Here is a 27,166-nt window from a genome sequence, read left to right as displayed (position 1 = left end):
TGTGTGGCCTGGATAAGTGGTGGTGGGATTATAGCTGGTTCCATCATGGCTTTGGTCCGTTCACTGCTTCTTATAAAAACCTATTAGCATGTGAATGAACAGGCACACAGTGGATGGAGTTTTCTAAAGCCCAGGAGCACTGATCCACTATCAGGTGAGCTTTCCTTAAATGTGATGGGTGTGTGTGTGTGTGTGTGTGGGTGTGTGTGTGTTTTGGGGTTAGCCAACTTGATTCTGGCCACTTTTGTCCAGATTTTTGCTGCGATTTCACAGCACTCAAGGTACAAGCACTGTGCTTTATATTTTGTAAATAAGTTCATTTGGGAGTAAACAATTTAATCAGCTTATTAAAGTCTGGGGTCCGATTTGGCATGACATTGGCTTGTCAGTTTGACATCAAAAATTGTAAAAGGTAAAACTGCAATTCTGTTTTTGGAGAGGATTTTTCTGTTTTTTCCAAAAATTATCTAGAACAAATAAGAGAAATCCCATCTTTACTACAAGAGTTAGAGAAGTACAAATCTGCTAAATCTTGTGCTTAGTTATGTTAATGACAAACTGCCTGAAAAGCCAAGGTAAAGATCAAATGTGGGTATAATCACTGGTATATTTCATTAAACGTTTGACAGGTTAGCTTATTTTTCTCCAATTTTTTAAATAAACAAATTACAAAAAAAAAAAAAGATTTAATATGTGTTGCTCAACTGGGCTTGGATCTTCACAATGTGGCAAACACAAAGCCAGAATACGTGTTGAAAATGCCTTTACAAGCCAAAGTAGCTTCTGTGGTTATCAGTAACTGTTACTGAAATTATAATACACATTATTCTTCTCACATCTCTGAACCAAAATGAGGTTGTGATCAAAGCAGGCTAAACTGTGAGTGTGAAAATAAAATGAAGCAATATAGGTGCTAAATTTGCAGAACACTAAGGAGGTACCAACATTGGGAATGGGCACTGAAACACTAGAAAATGATTAAACCAGGGCCAGATTCTCCTTACCTCCCTTTGCAGCACCAGTTCTTTGGTGAACAGCATGGCCTCGTCACTGAAGGGTTCAGCCACCTGCATCCCTCCAGGCATATTTCTGGAACTGCGTGGACATTCAATACCTAGTCAAAGACAACACAAAAGCAGGAGTTAAAGGTCAGCACAGCAGCCAATCAAAAGAACAGCAGGATGTCCTCAATGGTTTTAACATTATTTGGCTTGATGAGGCCAAAAAGACCAGGAGACATACATGAATTTGTTTGTCCAAAAATGCAGAAATACTCTAGGAATTACTATAAATATCCACAAGTCAGTGAATAGATTTGTATACAGAATTTTCAGGACCTATTGTACAGCAAATAACTGATGTCACATCAAGCATCCTTCTCATCCCTCTTAATAGGGCAAGGTCAAAAATTGCTTAGCCATGCTGTTTCACAAAAGGCACATCAGTGAACACATTAACCGACTGCACTATCATCAGCACTCAAAGGATAATTGGTCATCAAGGGGTCAATCGTGAGCGCATAAAGGGCTTTTGTATAACCCATTTCCACTGAAAATACGTCTTGTTGGAATTTGAGTCTTTGGGACCCTTCAACATCAACTTTAGTAGATTTTCAGAGGCTTTCTTGTAGAGTTCAGGCAGGAATGGATAAGCTTTAGGGCAGAGGTGGTGGATATAAGAACAATAGGGTGTAAAGGCTCTGTGAGACTATATTTCTACATGTTCGCCCTGTTTAAAAAGAATACTGTGATTAAAGGAGGTGTATGTTACAAAAGGAATATACACATAAGAGAATTTCTGCATCCGTGTGTTGATTTTACCCATAAAGACAGTTTTGCACTAAAACTTACTTCTTTTTCCTCTTGATATACTGTATGTTCATGCATGTATGCTAAGGCATACACAAAGGCATGCCCGTAAAAAAATACTGAGTATAAAAAAAACACACCTTTACTTAGCTATACGTTTATCTGTTAAGTTCTTGTTCTCTTCATATTCTTGAATTAATTAGCACACTAGCAGGCAGGTTGGTGCTGTATTGATTTATGCTGAGTAACCTAATGGCAGTTTCGGGTGGGAGTTAAACCCTCTAGCATTGTACAAATAAAGCAACAGCTCTCTCGTAAGGTCTTCCCTTCCTCTCCATATTGAATTTAATGAGCTTCACTGGCAAGACAAATACGCGTATATACTGCCTCAGGATGGACTCGTGACAGAAGTAAAATCAGATGTGCATGGGCATCCAGTTGACTCAATGGTTAGAGCATGGTCGACCTACAGTAAGACAACTCTGGCTTTGAAATGTACTTATGCATCATGCAAGTGTGACATGTTCTTCATGTGTTCCCTTGGGTTTACTTTGGCTAGTGATGTATTTATATAAAGAGCATTTTCACTCAAAGAAATGCTGCTCTTGATCCAATGTGCGCAGTGACAGGAAAAAATAAAGTGGTTAGAATAGATATGTGTACTTAAATGTATTAGTTTATATGCTTTTTAGGTTGGGGCACAGTCCGTACTGTAAAAAGTGCCTTCATGTTGTAAGATTTGTTCCCCATTTAAGAATACACATTTTTCATTGGTACTTACAGCTTAACATCAGTGCTATACAATACATTAATATGGGACACTGTACCAGGTGTGTTTGAACCTTGGCTGCTGTTCTTTCAGCAAGTACTAGCAGGAATGTGTTCTGCAAGCCACATTTGTATTCTCATTCTTTTCACTGAATTCCAAATGCTAAATCACTGTAGAGGTTTTATCTGATGCCACTTTTAAATACATAACTAGACTTGGATAAACAGCTAAAAAGCTGAATCGAATATTTCTTTGAACACTGTCACAGGAAATTTCACAGTGGTTTTAGGGTTTTTTGTGCTTGGCATGTTTTGTCTTTTCTTAGTTTGTTAGCAGTAAGTAAAACGATCAAGATAAAATGAGAGTCAGTCCCAGATAACTGTCACCAATTATGTAATTGACTACAAGAGTACCACAGCCAGCCAAAAGTGTGACTGGCACTATTGTTAGTATAACCAGTCCCAATCCCCCAGAGAAGGGAAAATGACCCAGGAAAGGCAAAATGAGTTCACAGGACAGTCAGCACCAAAGAGAACTGTTGAGTCAACCTTCTGTGAGACATAAAGAAGGTCTACAGCATACAAGCGGGGAGCATTAAAACCAATTAGACATGCGAATTTCTGTTTCGTACTAAACCACTTGTTTATTCCCCCCACTCTAGCTGTAATATTTTGCAAAATTGAGATATGCTTTTGTGCTTAAAATGACCAAGACCTATAAAAAGAGAGATTGAATAAGAACCACTTAACTAAACACGCAGGCCTAACAGCAACACACTCATTTAATAAAGAACTGTTTTAGAAAAATACTTACGAAATATTATTGTAAACATTTGTTCTATACATCAGATTTTGGTTGTATATTCTTTTATTGAGAGTATCTTATTATGTATCCTACTATATTCAAACATTTAATAAACATTTAATATAAAAGCCCCCTGAAGAGTGGAGGAGGAGACACTGATGGCCAAGATCATCTCAAAGTATTTATAGAAGTAGACCAGGACAGGGCTTCCACGTGGGACACTGAGGATACAACAGTGCCAGAATAAAGAGAAGAGGAGGATGCAGAATAAAGGAAGAGAAAACAACCAGAGGAAAGACAAATGGGAAGGGTAAATACTACACAAAAAAAAAAAAAAAAAAACTACACGGGAATGTAATACACAGTTTAACTGTATAGGACATTGTCCCAGGGTCTCAGCAACAATTTGTAACCCACTGAAAGCCCTCTTAAAAAGACAAAAACATCACAAAAAAACCTTAATACACTGCCAGGTAGCTCACATGGTAGCGCACATACCATTACAGCCTTATTGCAGCGGCCCGGGTTCGATTCCAACCCATGGTCATTTGCTGCATGTCATCCTCTCTCCCTCCATCTGCACATACCATTGTCCAATAAAGGCAAAACGCCACTCAAAAATAAGATTCTTATAACATAAGTCCATATCCACAGTCAAATACACACGGACACACTCTTCTCAAATGGCCTACGGGTTTTCCTAACTGCACTCAATGTCCTGCTACTCACACGCACACACTTACTGTACTGTCGTCTCCTCCCTGCAGCTTTTAAAACCAAGCCAAGGAGTCAATTAGCACAGCCAGTTTTAACCAGCACCATGACACATGACTCGCGCCTGACACCAAGATAAACATCTGGGTCAAACTACATGATATCCATCTTATCTGATCTCACAGACAAACAAGACATACACTGATCACTAGTGACATCGCACTACACACATAGGCAAACACACACATATCACTGTTGTACAGCCTCTTGTAAGTGCTGGTCCTCACACTGGCCTGAAGCACACGCCCACATGTCACTCCACCATACCTCATGTCAATCATCATATGTGGTATATCATTTGCGAGGCATGGATATTAGGTCTCGTTTTGAAAGTGTGTGACAGTGTGTCAGGTTTTGGAGAATTAACACAGTTAGCAAGGATGATTTTTTAAACAAAAAGAATGCACAGCTGAATGAACAGATTAATGAATCAATTTATGTTGTTTGTTTGCAAATTGCGCAGCCCAACACCTAGAAGACGACAAGCCACCAACCGTTTCTTTTAATAATGCTACTGGTTTGTATCACTCCACCCCCTCCCTTTGTCCCACCATGCTTCTTTCCTCTTCCCCTCTGTAGAGCTCGGGCTCAGAGTGGGGTGGGGAAGCCCTGTGGAGAAGATGTAACATTTTAATCTGTGATTCAGAGTGATCATGCTGCCTGATGAAATACTGCCTGCCCCCTCAAACACACACAGCTCAGTCATACATACACAGCGATAGTTCATCCTCCTCACCCCAAAAACTGTTACTTCCTCCATCTGCATAGACTGAGCAAGTGTCCCCGTCTTTAATCCACAATCACTGTCCATATCAAAACGCAAAAGAATTTATTCCACTGAAATATATCTATTATATTTTTAAATTTATCAGTCTCCTCACCTTGTGACAGAAACACACAAGATACTTTTATTTCTTTATACCTTCTCAGCGCTGTTCTTCCAATTGTTTCTTGGTCTTACAAGCTCTTAATATCAACCATTCCACAAGCAACCACTCCCTGTTTTGTTTAAGTACTTACTGTACTGCTAAGTCTCTGCACACCACCTCTTGTGCCCACCCATTCAATACTCTCTGTATTTGACATAAAGGTAGACAAGCAGATATCTGCAATATTTGTGTCTGAAGATCAAAGCATGTTTTTTTTTTTGGTATGAATTAAATAAATTAGATACTAAGTGTTAATTGTTGAGTTTTAGAGGTTTGATTTTACCTTTGGACAGAGCAAGGGTAGCCCTTTCCCCCTGCTTCCAGTGTTGTGCTAAGCTAAGCTAACATCCTGGCTCCAGTTTCATATTTAACTAGCAGATGCCAGAGTAGAATCAACCTTCTCATCAAAATCTTGGCAAGAAAGCGAACACAATGTATTACCTAAAATGTCAAACTACTCCTCTAACTGCCGTTTCATAATCTGACTGCCATATTGTAAAAGTAATCCAATACTCCCAGCCTTTAAGATGCAGTTATATAAACAATGCTAGCATGTGCCACACAAATGTACAAGTGACACATACAAAATGGATCTCTTATGGAGGAAAGATCTTCATTCTAGTTGTAGTTCTACTCAAAAACCAAAACTAATTGGATGAATTCATATGCATTCATTTCTGGCAAGACAATTTCTTTTCTATTATATTTCTTATGTTTTCAGTAGACCCAACGTAGCAGGAACAGGATTGAGTCGACCTCTCTTCCGCTGCTAACTAAGCTGAGATAATGAGCCTCCTCTTGTAGGAAAAGGGGCTTTTGGGGGGGGGGGGGGGGGGGATGTGCATTCATGTCATCACTGCAATTTATACAAACATGCATCATATCACGAATTCCTATACTAGTAATGTGCACACTGATTAGCCTCTGACTTTTTGTTCATAACCTGACAGACGTTCTGAGCTCTTACTTTCACATGTCTGAAGACATAAATGGATACTTGCAGGATCCAGTCAGCTCAGTTTGAATGCCATTAGTGTCCATCTTTTTAATGTTACTAAGTTACCAATTCTTGTTTTATTTGACAGTCTGCTGACAGGACATAATTAGCACTGCGACAGGCAAATAAACAAAAGACCTAAATGTGCGCATCTCCCCAGCTTTTATGTGTTAATTCAGCTCTAATACTCTCTATCCTCCATCAGCCATATCACTATCATTCCATTTAAATTTGTGCGTCATGCTATTAATATTCCCCGCCCTCCCCTTAAGCAACTGTCAGGTGTCCATCCCCTCTTTGAATCCCTCTCCCTGCCTGTGTACGAGTCAGTACCAAGCAGGAAGTTCAGCAGTGGGTGAAAGGTACGGGTGGACAAGATATAGAGGTAGAAGAGGGTTGTTGGAGGTAGAGCATACTGCTGGGGACAAATCTGAGAATTGTTCAACTATCCCTCTCTTATCCTCTCAATCCCTCCCCTGTCTCAGCATTGTCTCACTACAGCACTCTAATGTAAGGCTCATTACCTCAAACGAGGCTTCAGCAACGATCACACACAACCATGCCGAGGGATTTCTTAAATCTTATTTGTAATATTTGATTTGTAAAAATAAAGCATAAATGAGTATCGTTGTGAATCTCAGCATCTCTTTCATTTTCATGAAGATGGTGCTTTATATTTTAAAGGCTACCCAGCGGTAGGGGTGCAACAACTAATCATTAACTAATTATTAAATTCATTGCCAAAGAATTTCGTCATCAAGCCATAGCCATGCAGTCAGCTTAACAGAGTAAAGTGAACAGTAAAGTTACTAAAACAACATCAGAGCTGCACTAACATCTTCACAACCTAAAACATCCAGTGTGGCAGCATTTCACTCTTCACTCAGCCGGAACTGAGTGAACTCCAGCAAAGCTGAGCTCTCCTGGAAAAACCCGAGCATCTAAAGAGGAGGCACATAACGTTGTGGCAAATGTAATGCATGACGTTATTGTCCTGGTGTGTTGCAGTATTGGCGTGACGGCTGCTCCGTCACTAAACAGCAGATCAGCTGCTTATCAGGACGTGATTTCAGTGGAACTTTCTGTTACTGCAATAGAAACCTTCATTAAAAGATGCATTTTTGAAAGCAGTATTTATTTTATTGTCTTGACTGTTAATAAGCACATGCCTAAAACAACCTCCGGTTTAATTTAAAGGCCAATAGCTAAATGACAGGCATTGTGTCATTTTGCGAATCATAAATCAGAATAGTCGATTATTCGTTTCAATAACTGATAGATTAATCGACTATCAAAATAGTCATTAGTTGCAGCCCTACCCTGCGGCATGGTCTGTTGTCTAGGCACAGCTGGTTGGATAAAGCAACCAAAATAATGAGGTGTAGGCTTAAGGAAGGCCTGTCACAAGTTACTAATGCTCAGAAATATAACAAGTTTCTTGCAGGGCCCAATTCATTGAAGCACATATATAATGTCACCTTCACTAGACAGCAGCATAATAATCTATAATGAAATTCACAATCAATTATTTGTCGTGCATAGCAAACTCAATTTGTTATTTATTAAAAGTTAAGTATTAGTTGTAGGTTAGATGTGAGAATATTTCCAGGTCTCTGAGCAGCTATGGTGGATGACCGATTTGTTGCAGGCTGATGCAGCTCATAGCCCATGTTTACTTTTAAGATTATAGCTTCTAGTATAGTAAATGTAATGACAATTAAATGTTATTAGCTTAAGTTAATGTCTCTTCCTTATTAGCAACTTTATTTTTGTGCCAGATGTTAAAATGTGTCACAAGGCCTCAAAATGACCTGGCCCCAAGGTTTCTAATAAATGTGTGAATCTCAATGAGATGCAACGGCGCAGTCACACACAAGGACACTAATCTGTAGAGGTCACAGTCGAGCACAATAACATTTTATTTGCAGACATTTCCTGAATGACTTGATGCTATGCTGAACTTTTTCTTTTTTGCACACAGACTTATTTTTAGGGAACAAGTCTACAAATTTTTTGCTCCACTTCACCATCTTTCCATCTCCTGCACTCACACATACTGCAGGAAGTGTTCCAGCACACAGGTGTACACGCACACACAGCAATACACACTCAGATATAAAAAAAAAAAAAATCAGACAAACGACACTAAGCCACACACTGCGATGGCTAATGCTTCTTGCTGACACTGTAAATCTTTGTGTCCGAGTGATTGGTGTTTCATCTTTTTGACAGACTGCTACTCAACATACCTTTCTGAGTAACTCTAAAAGTACACTTCACCTGACGTGGCCTCCGTCGGAAACTCTGTAAAAGATACTGAAGCTAGTCAAGTTTTACAGCCTTTTAACTGCTTGGTCTCCCTTCAACATGCCTTTATACCCACATTCTTCGCATCATTTGTACTTTTTTGTCTTCCCTTTACCACATCCCCCTTCCCTTTCTGCATCCACAGCTCTTACTTCACCTCCTTCTTTCATCAGCCTTCTCCAGTAAACTCAAATCCCTTTCCTGTGTAAAAGCCCTTTCAGAAACAGGATGACTCCTTTACCCTCTATCAAACTTGCATACGGAAGTGACACCACGCAGGCCAGCAAGTGAGTAGAGAAGAAAGGAAAGGTGATGTGGGAGGAGAGGAAAGGGAACTTCAACTCCTGAAGAACACCTCCGGCCTTCTTTGAAGCATGGGCTTCTCTTCCTACCCTTTGTTTCCTCAGCCCCCGTTTTTACTTAAAGCACTTTCTTTATCCATCAAGGAAAACTCTGGAAAGGGAAGGAGACTATGTGCAAGGAAGATACTGAGGCTTTCAGGTGCCTCACTGGAGAAATAAGTCCTTGCAATGAGTGGGGCTCAGTATTAAATTAGGACAAAAAATAAAGCTAAAACAAGGGGAACAACGCTGCTGGCTAAGCAAGCTAGTAGTTCAGATTCAAAGTACTGGGTTTTGGTATTATAATTTTGACTTGCTGTGTTACATCACTTACTGCCTTGGGATGATTTCATTTGCAGCTCTACTGTAAACAGTTTATTCTTCAATAGCCTCCTACGACATTTTTGAAGACTAAAAACTTGGCCATGATGAATACAGTATCAAGAGAACACAGCTAATGAAACAAATGACTAATGCAAGACTTGTTTCAACAGCAGCATCCTCTGAATATGTTCTCTTTGTCTGCATCTGGTCAATATTTATTCAGAGCAACAATTACTGAGCATGAAAGAGCTCCGCTTACGGAAAACATCTTTTGACCTTTAATACAATATGAACGGGGCAATTATAAAACAATAATACTTGACCTTGTAAAAAGTATTAAAATCATAGCATTATAGGACATTATAAATGAAGGCTTACTGCAAGTCTTTGCTATATGCATGCATATAGATTTGAGTTTAACATGAGCAGTCTCTACATGTCTTTCAACTGAATCTTTACAACGTATAAAAATATATTTCGTTCATACTCAATTCAAGCTACGCATAACTATATCTTAAAATTAAGAAACAGTACAGTGTACAATACTTCTAACTACTATGCTACTTCAATGATGAGAGCCCCATTTAATGTTAGTTATGCATGTTTCAGATATGCTCAGTATTCTAAGTTCTGCTCTCAACACACCTCATTACCAGTTACCGATATGTGGTAGTTTAAAGAGAAAAGGTCCAAAGGCTTTCTGCTGTTTCATACACAGCTGAAAACATTGGGGCAGCCAATTTATCATGGCTGCGTCATTTCAAACGCAGCCCGTGGTGCAGAAGGTTGAAGAAAACATGGAAAGATAACTTTGACAGGAAAGAGAAAGTGGAAGAAGATATGAAGCACTTGGAGATTAGAGGTAGAGAGATAAAAAAAAGGGGCTGTGTGTGCCTCAGGGCTTGATTTCATGTATGGTTAAAGGTTTAATAGTTATCACATAAATGTATACAACAACATACATGCACAGAAACACTTAGGTCACGACCCACCAAACATAATAGTTTATCTCATAAACATCCCATCTCTGAAAGAAAAAAACACAAGATGAAAGAGGGGTAAAAGAAAAAGGTGACAATGAGATGAGGAAAAAGCATTCACACCCCCACAGGGAGACACACACAAGAGATCACTTCCCATGATACACAGGACTCTCAATTGGAGACAGAATGTAAAAATACACAAAATGGGAAAGGGGATCATTTGTATCAATCAAGCCTAATCCAGCCTAATGTGTATATTAAAGACAATACGTGTCGTCTCATTTCCAGCAGATGAATCTTTTCTTCTGAGGACGACCTTAATCAAATACGCTCGGGGGCTATCAGCTCTAATGTGCTTCTTACGATTTGCTAATAACCTTCGAATAAAATTACTCCAAAAGTAGACTGACTATGTAAACACCATCTCACAACCACCTGGTATCTTCTTGAACACAAGGTTGTGTGTGTTTACATTAAGCACTCTCATTAAAAAGGGAATTGTCAAACACAAATCACTGCTTAAAAAAAATCTTAGCTGGTCCTATATGCAGACTGCTTATGGGCAGGGGTCATGTCAATACATCTTGTAGCAGGCAGCGGAAAAATTTAAAAAAACCAACAACAACGTAATAACGAAAACCATCAGTGGATTGCAAAGACAATCAAAAGCACCTACTAAATTAATTAATACATCAACGATTCAGCCACACTGAATCTCGGTTTTGCTGTATGCTGTTTGTCTAACTGGAAATGGAGAGGAACTGTATGGCTGGCAAATGTCTGACTAAAATGGAGATTGATTGAAACAGATTTGTATTGCAACTATAACAAAAAGTATCATCCACTGTGGAAGGGATAAGCATTCTCGCCATTCCCATGATCTGGGTTGGATGTGCAAATCATTGTTGCCTGCCAAAGATAGTCTCAATGTTTTTATTACTAGCGCAAACTGTCAGGACAGCCAAGGAGCTGAAATAAATGACTAGACCTGCTATCAAACAGTCTATATTTCATCCCATCTGCATCTTACCCTAAACTACTCTTCTTTTCTCATGGGTAAAAAAAATGCTACAAGTATGGACCCATTCTTGGATGTAAACCTTTTATTAATCATCCATTTGCCAATAATTTTCTCAATTAATTAATTTGTATTTAAAATGTCAAGAAATAGGGTAAAATCCCTGCTATAACATCTTACAACTCATGGTAATGAATTCAACTTGCTTGTTTTATTCAATCACCAATCCAAAATCAAAAGATATTCATCAAATTTGACGAAGACGAGCTCATATAAAGCACAAGGTGAGTAGAGCAAGAAGTTTTTTTCACACTTAGCAGAGAGCCAGAGTTGGAAAGGTGAGGTCAAAGGGGACACATGCTTTATGCCAACCCTTGTGTTTTGAAAGGGGTTGGGGCTGCATACCCAGCTAAGCCCTTGCCCTGTCAGGGTTGCCTGTTGAGAGATGTGGGGAGGGCTTAAACTCTGATCTCTGAGCTGGCAGGAATCTCAATTTGGCAAAAAATGTATTTGGTCCAACACACACACACTTTTATGGATTGGATATTCCAATGAACTTTCATATGGCAGCAACTAACGCCTGACGCCCCCCAAGACAGTAGTGAGTTGCTTGGAGGACACTGAAGGAAGTGACCTTCGCACGAGGACGAGAAAAAGCTCTACCCACCGGCAAGGAGGAATGTGATGAGGCAGGTTTCTTTGGGCATGTAAAGCTTGAGGCGCGAGCCGCTGAAGACGTATTCTACCACAGCTTCTGACCTGCCAGCCCTCTGCAGGAAGGGCAAGAACTGCTTGGCTTTCTGTGTCTCCTAATGGACAAAAAAAAAAAAAAAGAGAAATTATGTTAGATACTGCTGTAGAGAGAGCACGATTTGATGGAATGTAAAATTTATTGTATCAAATCTATTGACATGGTATTTCAATATTTGTAAACATATTTAGTTAACTATTTGACAGTTGTAAAGCAAATACACCCTCTATATTCTGGCGAACAGGAGATTTTATGTCATATCTTATGCATTAATTATTTAACAACCAACAACCTCAGTGAAAATAAAATATTGTTGTTTGACAAAAAACAACCTTGATACAGCATCCTCAAAAAAACTCAGGACAGACTAAATAGGTTTATCTGTGGGCTTTTTCCAGGCATCTTTAAATCTCGGTCTGGCCTAATGAAGTCCGCTCCACTTCTCCATGACACGTGTGGAACCTCATGTGATCAAAAACAATTCTCTCCACTTCCTGCCTCCATCTCCATCTGTAAGGGTGAGTCACTAGCTTCTTGTGGTGCCCGGACCAAAATTGCAAGCAGAGCTAAATAATGTGTATTCAAGCAGGGCTGGTGATGCAGTGGCAGGGGAAGATTCATAAACGGTAAAACATAATTTAATATGTGCCTACTCCAGGCAGGAACATGTAGGCACAACAGGACAGTCAGTCATGGGCCGGTGTAGTGTGCGGCAGTGTGGCCACAGGGGTAGGAGCAAAGGCTTAGAGGGAGGATGAGCTCAAACACATAAAGTCAGAAATAACAAATGCATTCTTCATTCTCTATTGTAAGAGAAAGTGAGAGCTCAGGCTGAAAAAAAAAACAAAAGTTACAAAACATTCATAGGAAATGTTTTAGATGAGTTGATTTTTTTCCTGCTTTGGGGGATTGGTACACAACACAAAGGGTAGTAATATCATGCAACACTCTTCACTAGTGGGACTCAAACATATGAAATCGGTAGTAAAGGCTATATGCTTTAGCCATAAGATGCACTACCTGAACTCTACTCACTCCAGACCAAAATAGCCCCTTGAGTGGGAGACAACAGAACCAAACATTCTGTCGTTCACACAAACAAATTTGCAGCACCTGCAGTGAGTGGGCTGTGCTGTCTAACTTGGTTCAGAAAAAAAAGAAGAGACATGAGAGAAGAGAGGACCTCATTATGCAACCTTTAGAGGTATGAGGTGAGTCAAGTGCTTCATCTACTCTCCTCCCACCACCTCTGTTCATCTCCTACACTATACATTTATAAAGCTATCTCTGCTCTATTTGTGACAGGATCCCACTCAATGTACATAATCCCTTTCAGCAAACCTTTACCACCAAGCTAAAGGATGGTGACGTATAGCAGTGTGTATTTCCATGTGTTTGTGGGGGTGCACCTGTGTTTGTGTTCAGCTGTGTGCAGGCGTGTATCACAGAGAAGAAAAGGAAAAGAAAAGAGGGAAGGGATACTGTTGTGGGGGGCAATGTTGCTATTTTGGTCCTTTAGAATGCTCATTACATTAGCCTAGCCAAACAACTAGTGCACGCGCACGCACGCACACCTACCAGTACTGACTGCCAACGATCCTGGTCGTGCTGCAAATATTGTGTGTCCCATTGGAAAATGACACAAATATTAAGGGAGGGAGTTAGTTGCAGCTGCATATAATGGCACTGACCCAAACAGCCGACACGGTGACGCTAATAAAGGGGAGCTTCACAGTGTTGATGTCACACAAATGCGTGACACAGCACAATCATATTAAAATGTAAAGACTAACACAGCCTTTGCTGGGTTACTGGGACAGTTTTTAAATGAGTCAGACATCTGAAATCTCCAGTTGGAAAAAGGGTTTGGCATATATTGCCTTTTCTTGTTATTAAAGTAAATTAATTATTGAGCACCTCCCCCTGAAATTACTCCCAAGTCATTGCTGCACGTAGCCAGTTAAGTTTGGGGGGTTTATGAGTATAAAATGCACTAAAGCCCCTGATGAAACAGCACAGGGCTGCTCAGTCAGCACAACAATTCCCTGTCATAATTATTTTTACAGGGTCGAATAATTTATCCGTGCCGCTGACACAATAAGACATAGGGAGGTTACGATGATGACAACGTGGAACAACATAACATCTGAGAGCAGTTATGCAGAGCAATGTCAGAGTTATTAGCCAGACTCTAAAGTCCTGTTGGTGTTAAAGAGCTTTAATAACTTGGCTGAATGCCTCTGTTCAAAAGCAAGGCGAGGGCCCTTTAAAGAGTAACTTAGAGCTTGTACATTTCCACAAACTGGACCATTGAGCTAAAATTAAAAAATTAAAAAATTAAAAATATACCACCACCACAACTACTACCACCACCAATACTACAGAACAAGAGGGCCTGAATAATTTAACCAAATGTCTCTCCAGAGACAACACGTAGTAGTACTAGTAGTACTACAAGGGAGCTCAAGTGAGACAAAAAATTAGGTGCCAATATTCAATTTCGAGTCATTCACGGTAGACCACGTAGTGGCTTATTAAAATGTATATGAGATGGCCAGTCGACAACTACAGAGATATGTGAAGGCACTCAAACAATTCTGAATGAAGGATGTTACAGCTGTTGCATAACTTTTTGGGAGATTTGATAGCATTTTGAGTTAAAATAACTATGAAGGCGTGAGGGTGATGTCATGGTGGTCATTTCAAATGGACATGACTTCTGACTTGTCCGTAGGTGGGAAGTCAGTGAGCAACAATGTGCTTTTTTCTGCACTTGCAGGTACTACAGATTGGTCAGAGAGGATGTGCAGACAGGGGCCTATCCAGTGAAGCTAAAGCAGCTGGAATGACTTTGTCAAAGAAAACGCATTGCTGTCCATGCACTCACAAAGCCAGCAGAGGGAGTTACCATAACTACTACTACCACCACTACTACCACAACTACTACCACTACATTACATTGATACAGCGCTTTAATCTCAGATATTGATAGCTCTTCAGAGTGAAGGGGAAACACACCATAACCACCACTATAATACAATGTCAAAAATACACCAACAGCAAGAACAGTACCTAGCAAGCAACAATGACCATATTAAAGTGCCAGCATTTCATCTTCGTATCACTACTGTCAGTACAGACTTCAGTTGATTTCTGCTGCTCTGCTCTGCTCTCGATGTGAGCTCATCTAACCCGGCCACTCAGTTTGACAACTTTGGACAGTTACAACACTGCAGCGTAGAGTGAGTTAAAGACTGCACTTGGGTACAGAAGTGTACTCTGACAGCTTGCAGTCATGTAGGACTAAAGCACATCTGCCGAAAAAGGAAATGTCCCTTTAGAAATAAACAGGGGTCTCTACCAGTAGTAATGCAAGTAAAACATGACTGACGTTCACAGATTTACAGATCGAAAAACAGAGTAAGCAACAGTAGACACATCATATGGATCAAATTTAAAAGCCAGCTTCCAGGGTTCTGCGAACAAAAACATGTTTAAAACGAATGTGTGCCAATAGCCCATTACTCGTTGCTGAGAGATTTTATGGGTTCCCCACGCTAATGTTCATTTGGTGAGCACTCCCATTCAGGCTTCATTAGCCAAATTACGCCTCTATCAAGCCTCTGGGCACATGTAAACAAGCTAGGACCAAGCACCAGTGATGGTTTTATTAATGGCACTGATTATTTTTAAGTTTCTTTAAGATGAGGAAACCGGCTATGAGAATTACTGTGTGTGATAGAACAAGTCAGTAGTTAAATTAAATTAATGTAGTAGTTAAGATGCTTGTCCCATTACACAATATGGAAAAGCTTTCATCCGCTTGTGTAGAATAACCTATGAATACATAAAAAGATACCTACCCCAGAGATATCAGCCACTCTGTGGATGGGAACCTCCTTCTTGCTGTGCAGCCCTTTCCCATTCTTGATAGCCCTGCAGTCAGTCAAACCACAAACAAGTCACCAACATAGCTCAAGCATCATGATAATACATAGAGGAAGCACAAGGCTGGAGGCTTAACAGGCCTGAGAAATGGCAGCTCTTTGAGTAATAACTGTAGATACAAAGAGGGAGCCAATGTGGCTTTGTGAAGTAGGATGTAAATTCATACCAGTTTCTCTTCCCTGAACTGCCATTAGGGCTCAACTGGAAGCGCTAGAGGGAGGATTTTATCCCCCCCGACCCAGATAATCTATAGGCTTGAGATGTAAAGTGCAAATGGTGGTAGAGAAATTATAATGGAAGAGATATTATTGTTAGAATGGAGGGATGAGGAGAAATAGAGAGAAGGGTTGCTTCTGTAGAGCCAGCCAGGGGTTTAGCGATGATGACTGGTTACAGTGATCTCTGCTTTAAAAACCCTCAAGGGCTGAATCAGATGAAGATGACCACTGAGGTTGTGGCTGTGGAGTAGAATCATGCCACCTATGGGTCACTGGGAGGCCAACCATTGCCTCTAAGACAGAGCGTGTACATTTAATATAAGCATGTACTGCATATATGTACATTTAATAGCCAGGAGGAGGTTTCTTACAGGCTGAGGGCCATTGGCCTTGTGCAGTGGAAACTAAAAATAAAACCAAGGCTATAGACAGAAACCTCTCATCAACTCTAATAAGACCCCACCAGGGACGGAGAGAGAGAGAGCAAGAAAGGGGGAGAGAGAAAGACGAATGGGAGAAGAGGAGACACAGAAGAGCAAGGCCAAAGAAGGATAAATTGAAAACAGCTAAGGTGGAGAATTAAGGACAAAATGTGCAAAAGAAGAAGGGAAGCAGGAGGAGGGAGAGAGCAGAAAAAGAGGGCGGGTGGGCAGTGACACTGTACGAGAAAAAGGGGGAGTGAAAGAGTTAGTCCTATAAAAAGAGGCTGTGGCTGCATCTGCTCTACCTATAGCCAGCAGATCCTAATCTATGGTAGAGTGATAAAGCTCGTACTAAATCTCTCCACTGCACCTCCATATAATTATAGCCATAGGGCCTGTGTAAAGAGAGCCTCTGATTTAGCCTGTATGTATGAAAAAAGGTATAAATGTATGTGAATGTGTGAGAGCAAAGACATGTTTCCTGGGGAAAGTGCAGCAACTGCTCTGACTTATGGAGCTGTTGAAATAAATTATGAAAAACAACAAGTGACTTGCTTCACCTGTTCCATGTTGGATGCAAAAGCAAATATAAAAGCAAAAAAAAAAAAAAAAAGCCTCAAGGTCATAATGAATTCTCTTCCATTTCCTAAGCGCAACATTTGGCAAGGTCATGCATAACTCGTGAATGGCAGGGTATGAGTGAGTCTGTATAAAAAAGGTTTGTGTAAAAGATTGGTGTAGTATGTGCACATGCTTAGGTTTTTATTTGAAGTACAAAAAAAACAGTGCTTTTATGAGCATGAACATCCGTTTGACAGACCTATTATGGCAAGTGTGTAGGTTTCATGTAAATGAGAGACGGAAGGAGTGGATTTGAAAGCGTTTGGTGCGAAAGAGTGCGTGTTCCTCACCGTGCCTCTGCAGCAAGCAGCTCGTCGTAGTGGGAGGAGCGTTGATCGTCATCCTGTCTGTATCTGATGACCGTGGCCAGGCCTTTACTGACCAGAGCTTCTGCTATGTTACTGTGGGGGGGGGGGTAAATTTGATTAATAAGCAAAATCCCTTGGCTTCAAACTGAATTTTAAGTGAGCTAGCTCAACACAAAGAAAACAAGGACATGACAAATCCTTAAGGTGGCTTTGCTAAGTAAGGTCACTCAAATGTATACTTGACTAACCAATTCCTCGCTTTTTTACTGAAGTACAGATGAGAGAAAGAAGGACAGAAAGAGGAGAGTGCTGTTGTATGTAATACAGCACTTAGTGGCTAGCCCTTGGACATCAGTGCTCTAGTTGAAGTGTGTGAGAAAGAAATAAAGGGACAGGAAGGAAACTCTTCAGCATTGTGCTTGTGTCATCCAGTGCCTATGTTGTATGTATGGTAAATGACAATATTTCATTCCTATTGTCACCAACAAAATGTTTTGCATGACCTACATATCCATCAAACCTTGTTAACTGGATGAAAAAACTGAGGGCAACAGACAGCAAAGTATTTTTAAGTTTATCTTTATATTATATCATACAAGGTGGACTTCCTGTATGCTCCAAGCTTCTTAGCCTTATCCCCCCACCTAGTATGGCTTTAGCAGAGCGGCTGGTGTAGCTGGCCAAAGACTGTGGGTTTGACGACAAAGATGCATGTTTCCATATGTACCCCCCCACCCCTTTAAAATAGTATGATAGTATTTTAATATCCTACTGTTGCAATATATCTATTGTGAACTGTCCCCATAAATAAGTGCATATACATTTGAGTATTTCCATGTTGCATGATACTTCATTCATCGGTATTGATTCAATATGTAATATTTTATTATTGAATTTTTGAAATGTTATTCATCCACCACATGATTACACACTTTTTGATGACAAAATTTGTTTTGAGTTGTAAAACACGGAAACAGAAAACATGGAAGTTGGGGGGAAAAAAATTACATAATCTGGTAACAAATTAAAAAGGATTTCATAGGGCCCTATCTATTGGTCGCAGTATGTAAAAGTGACTAGCCTGAACAGAATTAGATTCGACACTAGTAGTTTCGGAGGTCTACCCCTCCTAGGGGAAACACTGAACTCTGTGTCATGTGGCATTTGAGCTCCTCTGCCCAGTTTTTAGTTTTGATAAAATTTGAATGCCTTGCATAGTTTTAATAACGTTCAAATACATGTTCCGTACAAATAAACCAGATTTCTTCCAAGCAGTGTTTGTAGACAGAAAATAATTGCTTGTACTGAGGCGACCCTTCTCATGAAAATTAAAAACACAAAGAAGCACTTTCAGGTTACTTTGTGATTCATGGGGAGATTAAAAGTTCTAAGCATTTACAAGTGATTATTCTGTGCCGTCTCACATCAGATAACCCTAACTTTTAAAAAGTTTTACACAGGGATGCAGCTAGTGTAATATAATAAAATGTGAAGTCTCTTACACTGACAAATTACATACTGTATGATCTGCCAGTAAGGGCTGTATATTTGTAATTAAGTCCCACTGGAAGCTTAAGGCAGTGTGTACTGCAAATACAGAAATAAAAAGTCATGTTTCATTTACACAGCAAGCTTGTCATGACTGTTCAACAATAGAATAAACCTGAAAGAATAAAACAAAAGTGTATTATTCAGTGTGGTATACCATGGCTTGTTACTTACATGCCGCCAATGGTGACCGTAGCACAAGTGCGTTCTGCAAAGGCAGGGGTTCCTTCTCCTGGACCGGTAGCCGCTCTGATATAGTCAACTGTCACGTTGACCTAAAAGGGCAAGAGAAGAAATCAAACAAACAGTCAAAAATCAAGAGTACTGAAAGTAAAACTAGTTAGAGTAATAATTAATATAAGGAACATTCTAACTCGTGTGGGTGTGTGTTTGTCCTAGTTCTCAAGGTCACCCCCCAGTCAGTGTGAATCATGTCAGGCAGCACTGTAGATCTCCCCAGAGGAGGAGTATTAACACACTGTGGGTGTTTGGGACAATACACACTCTCTCACACACACACAGAACAGTGATAGAACCCAAATGACCCTACACTGTGTGTTCTCAAAACAGCTCCCTAGGGACAGACTCCAATCCACCCACCCTGAAGACACAATTTTGTTACTCAGCTGTGTGCATATCCACAGGCATGTGACGGGGAAAGCCTGCTTTGTGGGCCAGACACAGTCAGACAGCGCCAACAGCAGGAATGCAGTCATACCGGTACACACAATCGACAGTTTAACAGCTACGTGTCAACCATGTCGGGGCAAGTGTGATGGAAGGAAAAATATGTGGGAATCTGGCTCTGCATCAGTGTCATAGCATAGACACTCAAATAGAGACAAATGCAGACAGGCCTATTACAGGGAGATGAAAGAGACGCCAACCAGGACATGGAACGACATGGGCTTGTCATTAGATGGACAGGATGAGGACATGGTGATGTGAGGGAGAGAGGAGCTTCTGTCAAGGCAGAATGGATGTGTTGTAGTGCATTTTTCAGCAGGAAGTGCTGTCTGCATTTCAAGAGCAGATGAAATAGCAGGTGATGGATTATGTTTTTGGAGGCCATAGTGTCCTGCACTGTTTAAATACAAAAAGGAATATATATCTAAAACTGCTATAGCACAAAAATTGTGTGTGTTCATAGATGAATTAGAGGTGGAAAAAATTTAAATCTAAAAATCAAAAGGAACTCATTCTAGGAATAGTAGCATCTGTACCACACATTGCATTTATCCTTTATGAGACAACATTTTCATCCTTTTGTACCATAAGATACATTAATAGTACCCATATTCTATCAGTCATATTACACTGAACAAAATTATAAATGCAACACTTTTGTTTCAGACAGCATGGGTATTGCACAGGTGTGCCTTAGGCTGGCCACAATAAAAGGCCACTCGAAAATGTGCAGTTTCTCTGTATTGGGGGGGTCCGGAAACCAGTCAGTATCTGGTGTGACCACCATTTGCCTCACGCAGTGCAACAAATCTCCTTCGCATAGAGTTGATCCGGTTGTTGATTGTGGCCTGTGCAAAGTTGGTCCACTCCTCTTCAATGGCTTTGCGAAGTTGCAGTCAGGTCAAGACCCCGATGAGGACGACAAGCATGCAGATGAGCTTCCCTGAGACGGTTCCTGAGAGTTTGTGTAGAACTTCTTTGGTTATGCAAACCGACTGTTGCAGCAACTGTCTGGGTGGCTGGTCTCAGACAATCTTGGAGATTAAGATGCTGGATGTGGGGGTCCTGGGCTGGTGTGGTTACACGTGGTCTGCGATTGCGAGGCTGGTTGGATGTACTGCCAAATTCTCTGAAACGCCTTTGGAGACGGCTCGTGGGCAACAGTTCTGGTGGACATTCCTGCAGTCAGCATGACAATTGCGTGCTCCCTCAACACTTGCGACATCTGTGGCATTGTACTGTGTGATGGACCTGCACATTTTCAAGTGGCCTTTTATTGTGGCCAGCCTAAGGCACATCTGTGCAATACCCATGCTGTCTGATCAGCATCTTGATATACCTGTGGAGGTGGATGGATTATTTCGGCAAAGGAGAAGTGCTCACTAACACAGATTTTTGACAGATTTGTGAACAACATTTGAGAGAAATAGGCCTTTTATGTACATAGAGAAAGTCTTAGATCTTTGAGTTCAGATCTTGACAAATGGGGGCTAAAACAAAAGTGTTGCATTTATAATTTTGTTCAGTGTATCAGCAATAGAATTAGGTTGTGATCGTCCCAGTCAAACCACTACGCAATATCTTTGCTTTTAAAAACATCCCCAATTTCATCCATTTTTGTAACCATATAAATAATCCATTTGTACTGTTTTGAAGGAAATTATTTTATCCTCACACCCACTTCAATGACTTCATTTCCTTGTAGCCCAAACATGTCTATTCAATCTTATTGAAAAGTGAAGTCATTCAAATCAAAAAAATAAATAAGGAGAAAAAAACCCAAAAACTTTTGCATTGTTTTTTGGTAATGAGGAATAAAGGACAAACAAAACAATGAAAGACAGGAAGGATTTAATTGGCTAGAGGACAAAATGAAATGTGAAATAGGAAAATGATAGTCAACACAAAGATGAGATTGAGACACACAAACAAAAATATATTGCTGAATGCCACATGCTGTGAAAGCAGAACACCAGTAGTTCACCATTAAGCGAAGTGATGACAGATTATAAACTCTGACCAAGCGATGTTAGATTAGAGGAGTTCCAGGCCCATTCTCCATGGGCCATCTAACTGATCTCCTGATAAGGCAAAGCTATCTATAAGAACCCCCCAGGGGAGAGTGAGACAGAGGGGGAGAGGTAGTGGATAGACTAGAAAGTGGGGGAGAGATATGGATAGATAAGGAGTATACATAGACACGATCATATGCATGTGAATGATTCTGTTTCATTGCTTGCTAAAGTGTTATTTGAGGTGATCTTAATTGACAAGACCTTTATAGAGGATGCCTGTGCCTTATCATGAGCAACAATAATCATAGCCCAACATGGGCTCAGCATGAGCAGTTTTCCCAGACAGGAACACAGTAAAAGGCTGTTTACCCTGATAAAGTGTAGGAGGCTTTAGATTTGCTCAAACTGAAATAAGCACCTGTCACCTGCAGCTTTTCATCAAACCCATCTCCCACAGTCGTTCTCTTCATTGCAATATTTAAAAAATTATCTGCCAACAAGTAAACACAGAAAAATAGTGAGCTACTTGTGCAGACCGCTTTGTAATCAAAAAGCGCATTTAAGCCGGTTGGGGTTCTCAGTGGTAATGCACATGATAACAGTTCAGCTGGCAATCTCTGGACATCTTTAAGCCCTTAAGAGGTAAAGAAAGATATGACAAATAGAGGAATGATGGTTAAGAAAGAGAGCAAGAGGAAGAGCCAGGTAAACGTATGGTATGAGAGAGGTGTGTGTGTGTGTGTGAGAGAGAGAGTGAGAGTGCTGCTTAAGTTGTTCCTGTGTTTTTAGCAGGTTGTAATCGCAGCTGGCAATCATTTAATGAAATGAGCTGTGCTGGAAGGAAAAAACCTAATCACAACGTAGAGAAGAAAAAAGGGGAGGAGGAGGAAGAAGAGGAGGGAGCCCCATCTGGATTCTCAACAATGGGACCCGTGATGCTTCGGCATACATGCGTTGCATCTGCTTGAACGCATATACCTCAAGCTTTCCCCTAAAATCAAGTCTCACTCTCTCAAATAAACACCACATTGCATTCTCAGTGCAAAGATGCACTCACATGCACACCATTAAGATGGGAAAACTCTGGCGCTAACTGTACTACACAAGCAGCTGCATAACAGGAGCCACTTTGAGCACGCAGGATTATCCAAATGTGCTCAACCCTGATAAGTGGCTTAATGCAACATTTCCACTGGACGTTTTTTCTGCTGAGGCTGAGACCCAGGCGCACAAGAAGCACTACTTATAAAGTTAGCCAAATCAAGCTTTTTGGGATTATTTCACCATGCAAGCCCTGCCATTTCAATGGGGGTGGGGATTTACCGTATATGAGCGAGAAAGGGAGACAGACATGAGTCTGTAGCCAACCTTAAAAAAGGATAGTTCCCAACAGGTTTTTTGACATATGGTTTAATGAGTTACTCTGTGATAGTGAAACATGCTATAAACAATCCTCTAAATGCCACTTTATGTTCAAAAACATCACAAAATCAGATTAATTATTTCAATCATTTTAATTAAGTGATAATAAACTAATTTTAAAAAAAAAAATCCTAAAAGTTCTGTCAACATGAAATTGATCAACAATGTATAGGTGCTGGAGTTAGTGCTGTGAAGAAGACAAGATTTCATCTCCACCTGTAGCTGTGAAGTCCTCTTTCAAAGACCAGACATTGCACTAGCTCCTTTCTGCCTCTGAAAGCTATCAAATATAGACTCCACTTGGCCAAAAAAAGAAGAAAAAAAAAGGCAGTCTTTTGAATGAATATTAGATATGCTTTATAAAAGATCAAAAGCACCATGCTCTCCTTATAGAAATGAGAAATAGAGGTTTTAATAGAAAAAAAAGCATTTAATTTTGCTTTATTCTCCTAAAGCGGAGTGGTGGCATTACAGCTTTGAATCTCATAGTTAATGCTTAGTCACATCCTAGACAGTTTAGTCAGGGGGAAATCTGCTCGTTTCCCAATTCATGCAATATACTGTACTCTTAGGCACTCTGAGTTTTAAAAGGGAATGTTGTCAATGGGAATACTAGTAATCAATCTGATAACCGAGCCATGTGACTGGACAGGACGATCATCTTTGGCCAAGTCCAGATTAAGCCAGATGATGCGAAGATACACATTTTGGGATCTGACAATAAGATCTGCAGTTACATCTCTGTATGTGATTCAGGTTTTCTTTCAGTTCTCCTTTTCAGGGAAGACCCAGAGCATTCCCTTATAAAAATCGACCGGATCAAGGCCCAATTACTCCACTATTGGAGGTAAAATCTTTGTCTCGGTTTAAGTCGTAGAGGAAATAGAAAAGAGAAAGATAAAAGTGGAGCTCTCTGGTGCAGACTTTCAGGGAAAGCAGTGGTCTTAGAGTCTTCTACTAATACTTACTGCTCCAAATCTGTCTCTATAGAGCGTAGTGTTCAGACACAGGATGACAGTAAGTGGGTCGACTAAACTCCTCTCCTTGTTGGAGTGCAACATGCATCTGTACACTTGTGTGCGCCTACCTACAATACAACTTGACAACTCAAGTAGGCAAAAAGGTAGCATAGATTAACACTGAAACCTTAAGGGTCAAGTATTGTGCTCACAAATAAAAGAGAGCATGTGATCATTTGATCCAAACTAATTCTTTCTCATTTCCCTGACAGCTAAAGGGTGATACTTGTACCTTCAAAAGCCTGAAGTTTTTTCAGGGTGTGCAAAAATCATACATGGTGACAGAATGTTCAATTCAGAGCTTTATTATTACTAAGACACACGGGTAAAGGAATGGGAGGGAAGCAACGTTCCAGGGCTTTTTCGTTATTGATTTTTACAGACTGAGGAAGGAGGAGGATGTACTACTGGCAAATTGGCAAGAGCTCTCTACTTAAACCTAAGAGCCAATAAAGCACACACATGGGAGACCCAACTTCAACGCTAATCAAATGTAGGAGAATACAGTGGCATATTTAATCATACATATACTAGTGCTGGGCAACGATTAAAAATTTTAACTGCGATTAATCGCAGAACATTATGTAATTACTCGCGATTAATCGCATAGTTATGCACAAAATTGAACAATGAATTCTAAAGTAGTGTATTGTACACTTTGTCAACTTAAACATTAATGTAATCAAATCAAATATAAAACCAAAGCTATTAGAGACTGCTTGTTAAATCAAGTTAATTGTACAGAGCCACAGTCATAACAGGCACCTTCTGAGCAACAGGTTAACATATATGAATCTGTTTTGGGGTTTTTTTCTGAACAGGTATCAGCAGAAACATTTTTCTTTCATCAGGGAGCAGCCTAAACAGTCTGTTCAGTAGCAAGCGTCTCTGTTAAGTGAGGTAAAGTGCCCGCCCTGCACCGATGTTGAATTGTCTTGAACTTTTTGGACGCAACACGGAGCACAATTCTTTGCAAGAGAGACTCATCCTCGCTGTTTGTTTGTTTCCAGAATCTTTTACGGTTTACAAAACAGGACATCAACAGGAGGAAATTCACATGGCAGAGCATCCCCGCAAAAATGAAGGCCTATCAGGTAAAGTTATGTAACGTTAGCCTATAATTTTAACATAAAATTAAATAAGCTACAGCTGTGCCATTTACACGCGGAGCGCTCGTCTCTCGGTCTGATCACCGGAACAAAGAGCAACCCCGTGGGGCCAAGCGACTCCGTTGCGATTTTAAGAACGTTCCAACATCATCCCCAATACCTATCAGCATGCAGTGTGTAGCTATCCACTAAGCTATGGCATTTGATCGCTTGTCTTGTTTATCTACTTCTTCCACAAGCTGCAGCCAGCGTAGTCTGCCAAAGCCTCCCTCCGCTGCTTGTTTGGTTGGGTGATTTGCAGGCTGATCAACATCCTACCCCTCCTGTGACCCATGCTTTGACTGTATGTGTATTCAGAGCCAGTGAGCAACGGACTTTCTAAATAATAAAAATTGTATTAACGTGACATAAAATAATTGTCAGCCTTAATTAACACGTTAACAAGATGTAAATGCAATAATAACGCGTTAACATATCCAGCCCTAACATGTACCCCCCAACCCCCCACACACACACGCGCCACTTCATTAGGTACACCTTATAAATATATTCATACCAGTTGCAGCAGATTTGTCGGCTGCACCTCCATGATACGACTCTCCCTTTCCACCACATCCCAAAGATGCTCTATTGGTATGAGATGTGGTGACTCTGGAGGCCATTGGAGTACAGTGTTGTGTTCAAGAAACCTATTAGAGATTATCTGAGCTTTGTGACATGGTGCATTATCTACCTGAGCAACATTGCTCAGGTAGGCTGTCGTGTTTAAACGATGCTCAATTGGTACTACAGGGCCGATAGTGTGCCAAGAAAGTATCCCCCACACCATTACACCACCAGCAGCCTGAACTGTTGATACAAGGCAGGAAGGTTCCATGCTTTCATGTTGCCAAATTCTGACCATCCGAATGTTGCAGCTGAATTCGAGACACAGACCAGGCAACGTTTTTCCAATCTTCTATTGTCCAATTTTGGTGAGCCTGTGCGAATTGTAGCCTCAGTTTCCTTTTCTTAGCTGACAGGAGTGGCACCCGGTGTGGTCTTGTGCTGCTTTAGTCCATCTGCTTCAAGGTTAAACGTGTTGTGCGTTTAGAGATGGTATTCTGCTTGGTTGTAACTTGGGGTGATTTGAGTTACTGTTGCCTTTCTGTCATCTCAAACCAGTCTACCCATTCAACAAGACATTTTTGTCCACACAACTGCCACTCACCGAATATTTTTTCTTATTCTGACCATTTTCTGTAAAACCCTAGAGATGGTTGTGCTTGAAAATCCCACAAGAACAGCAGTTTCTGAAATACTCAGACCAGCCGGTCTGGCATCAACAAACATGCCATTCAAACCAACTTTTAAATCCCCCGTCTTCCCAATTCTGATGCTTGGTTTGAATTTCAGCAAGTTGTCTTGACCCTGTCTACATGCCTAATGCATTGAGTCGCTGCCACGTGATTGGCTGATTAGTTTACAAGCAATTGAACAGGTGTATCTAATAAAGTGGCCAGTGAGTGCATATTCATCATTATAAATAGCTTAATGACAGGGAAGGGAAGTTTGAGGCTAGTTCTAGGTAGATCAAGAAAAATGCTAAGTAGAGATAAAAAAGAAAGTCATTGGATAACACTAGAGCGAGAGAGAGTAGCTGGTAATTCACGGTCGAGGTTTGTTTGCTTTTCACATATTACAACACTAGTTAGGTGGTCAAGGTTCCATTTGCATTCACACTAAACAAATCCCTGATGACCACCATCACCACCAACTGTAGCCTCAGTGATCAAAATCTCTAAACACCAAATGGAGTGCACTCCCGTCTGCATTTAGAGCTGTACAAGATGCATTTTAATGCCAGTAAAAACAGGGCCACTGATGCACTCTGGTAAAAACATGTATAATTGTATCACACTTAAGGGCGGGCTCACACCGAAAAGGTCTCGTTCCTGAATCAAACCAATGCGAGGATGAGACATTTCAATTTTCCAACTGCTCCAGTTTGCATTCACAAAGGCAAAACTCAAACAGTACAGAAATTGTAAACAAAAGCTATGTG

The 27,166-nt window shown here is 40.5% G+C and overlaps 1 protein-coding gene across 1 annotated transcript in view; it reads right to left on the bottom strand.

The window, feature by feature from the left end:
* The window catches only part of snd1 (staphylococcal nuclease and tudor domain containing 1), a 204,344-nt gene that overhangs the window by 142,706 nt on the left and 34,472 nt on the right, over positions 1-27,166 (bottom strand). The window contains exons 12-16 of the mRNA XM_038739206.1: positions 19,045-19,145; positions 17,305-17,415; positions 15,669-15,741; positions 11,722-11,863; positions 1,005-1,114 (exon numbers count right to left, since the gene is read on the bottom strand). Coding sequence (XP_038595134.1) covers positions 1,005-1,114; positions 11,722-11,863; positions 15,669-15,741; positions 17,305-17,415; positions 19,045-19,145 — 537 coding nt within the window. The remainder of the gene's footprint in view (positions 1-1,004; positions 1,115-11,721; positions 11,864-15,668; positions 15,742-17,304; positions 17,416-19,044; positions 19,146-27,166) is intronic.

This window comes from Micropterus salmoides, unplaced genomic scaffold (genome assembly GCF_014851395.1).
Source record: "Micropterus salmoides isolate LMB-PRFRI ecotype aquatic unplaced genomic scaffold, ASM1485139v1 Ms_hic_scaffold_23, whole genome shotgun sequence".
In the NCBI taxonomy this organism is placed as follows: domain Eukaryota; kingdom Metazoa; phylum Chordata; class Actinopteri; order Centrarchiformes; family Centrarchidae; genus Micropterus; species Micropterus salmoides.
This window is presented reverse-complemented; position numbering and strand designations above follow the sequence as displayed.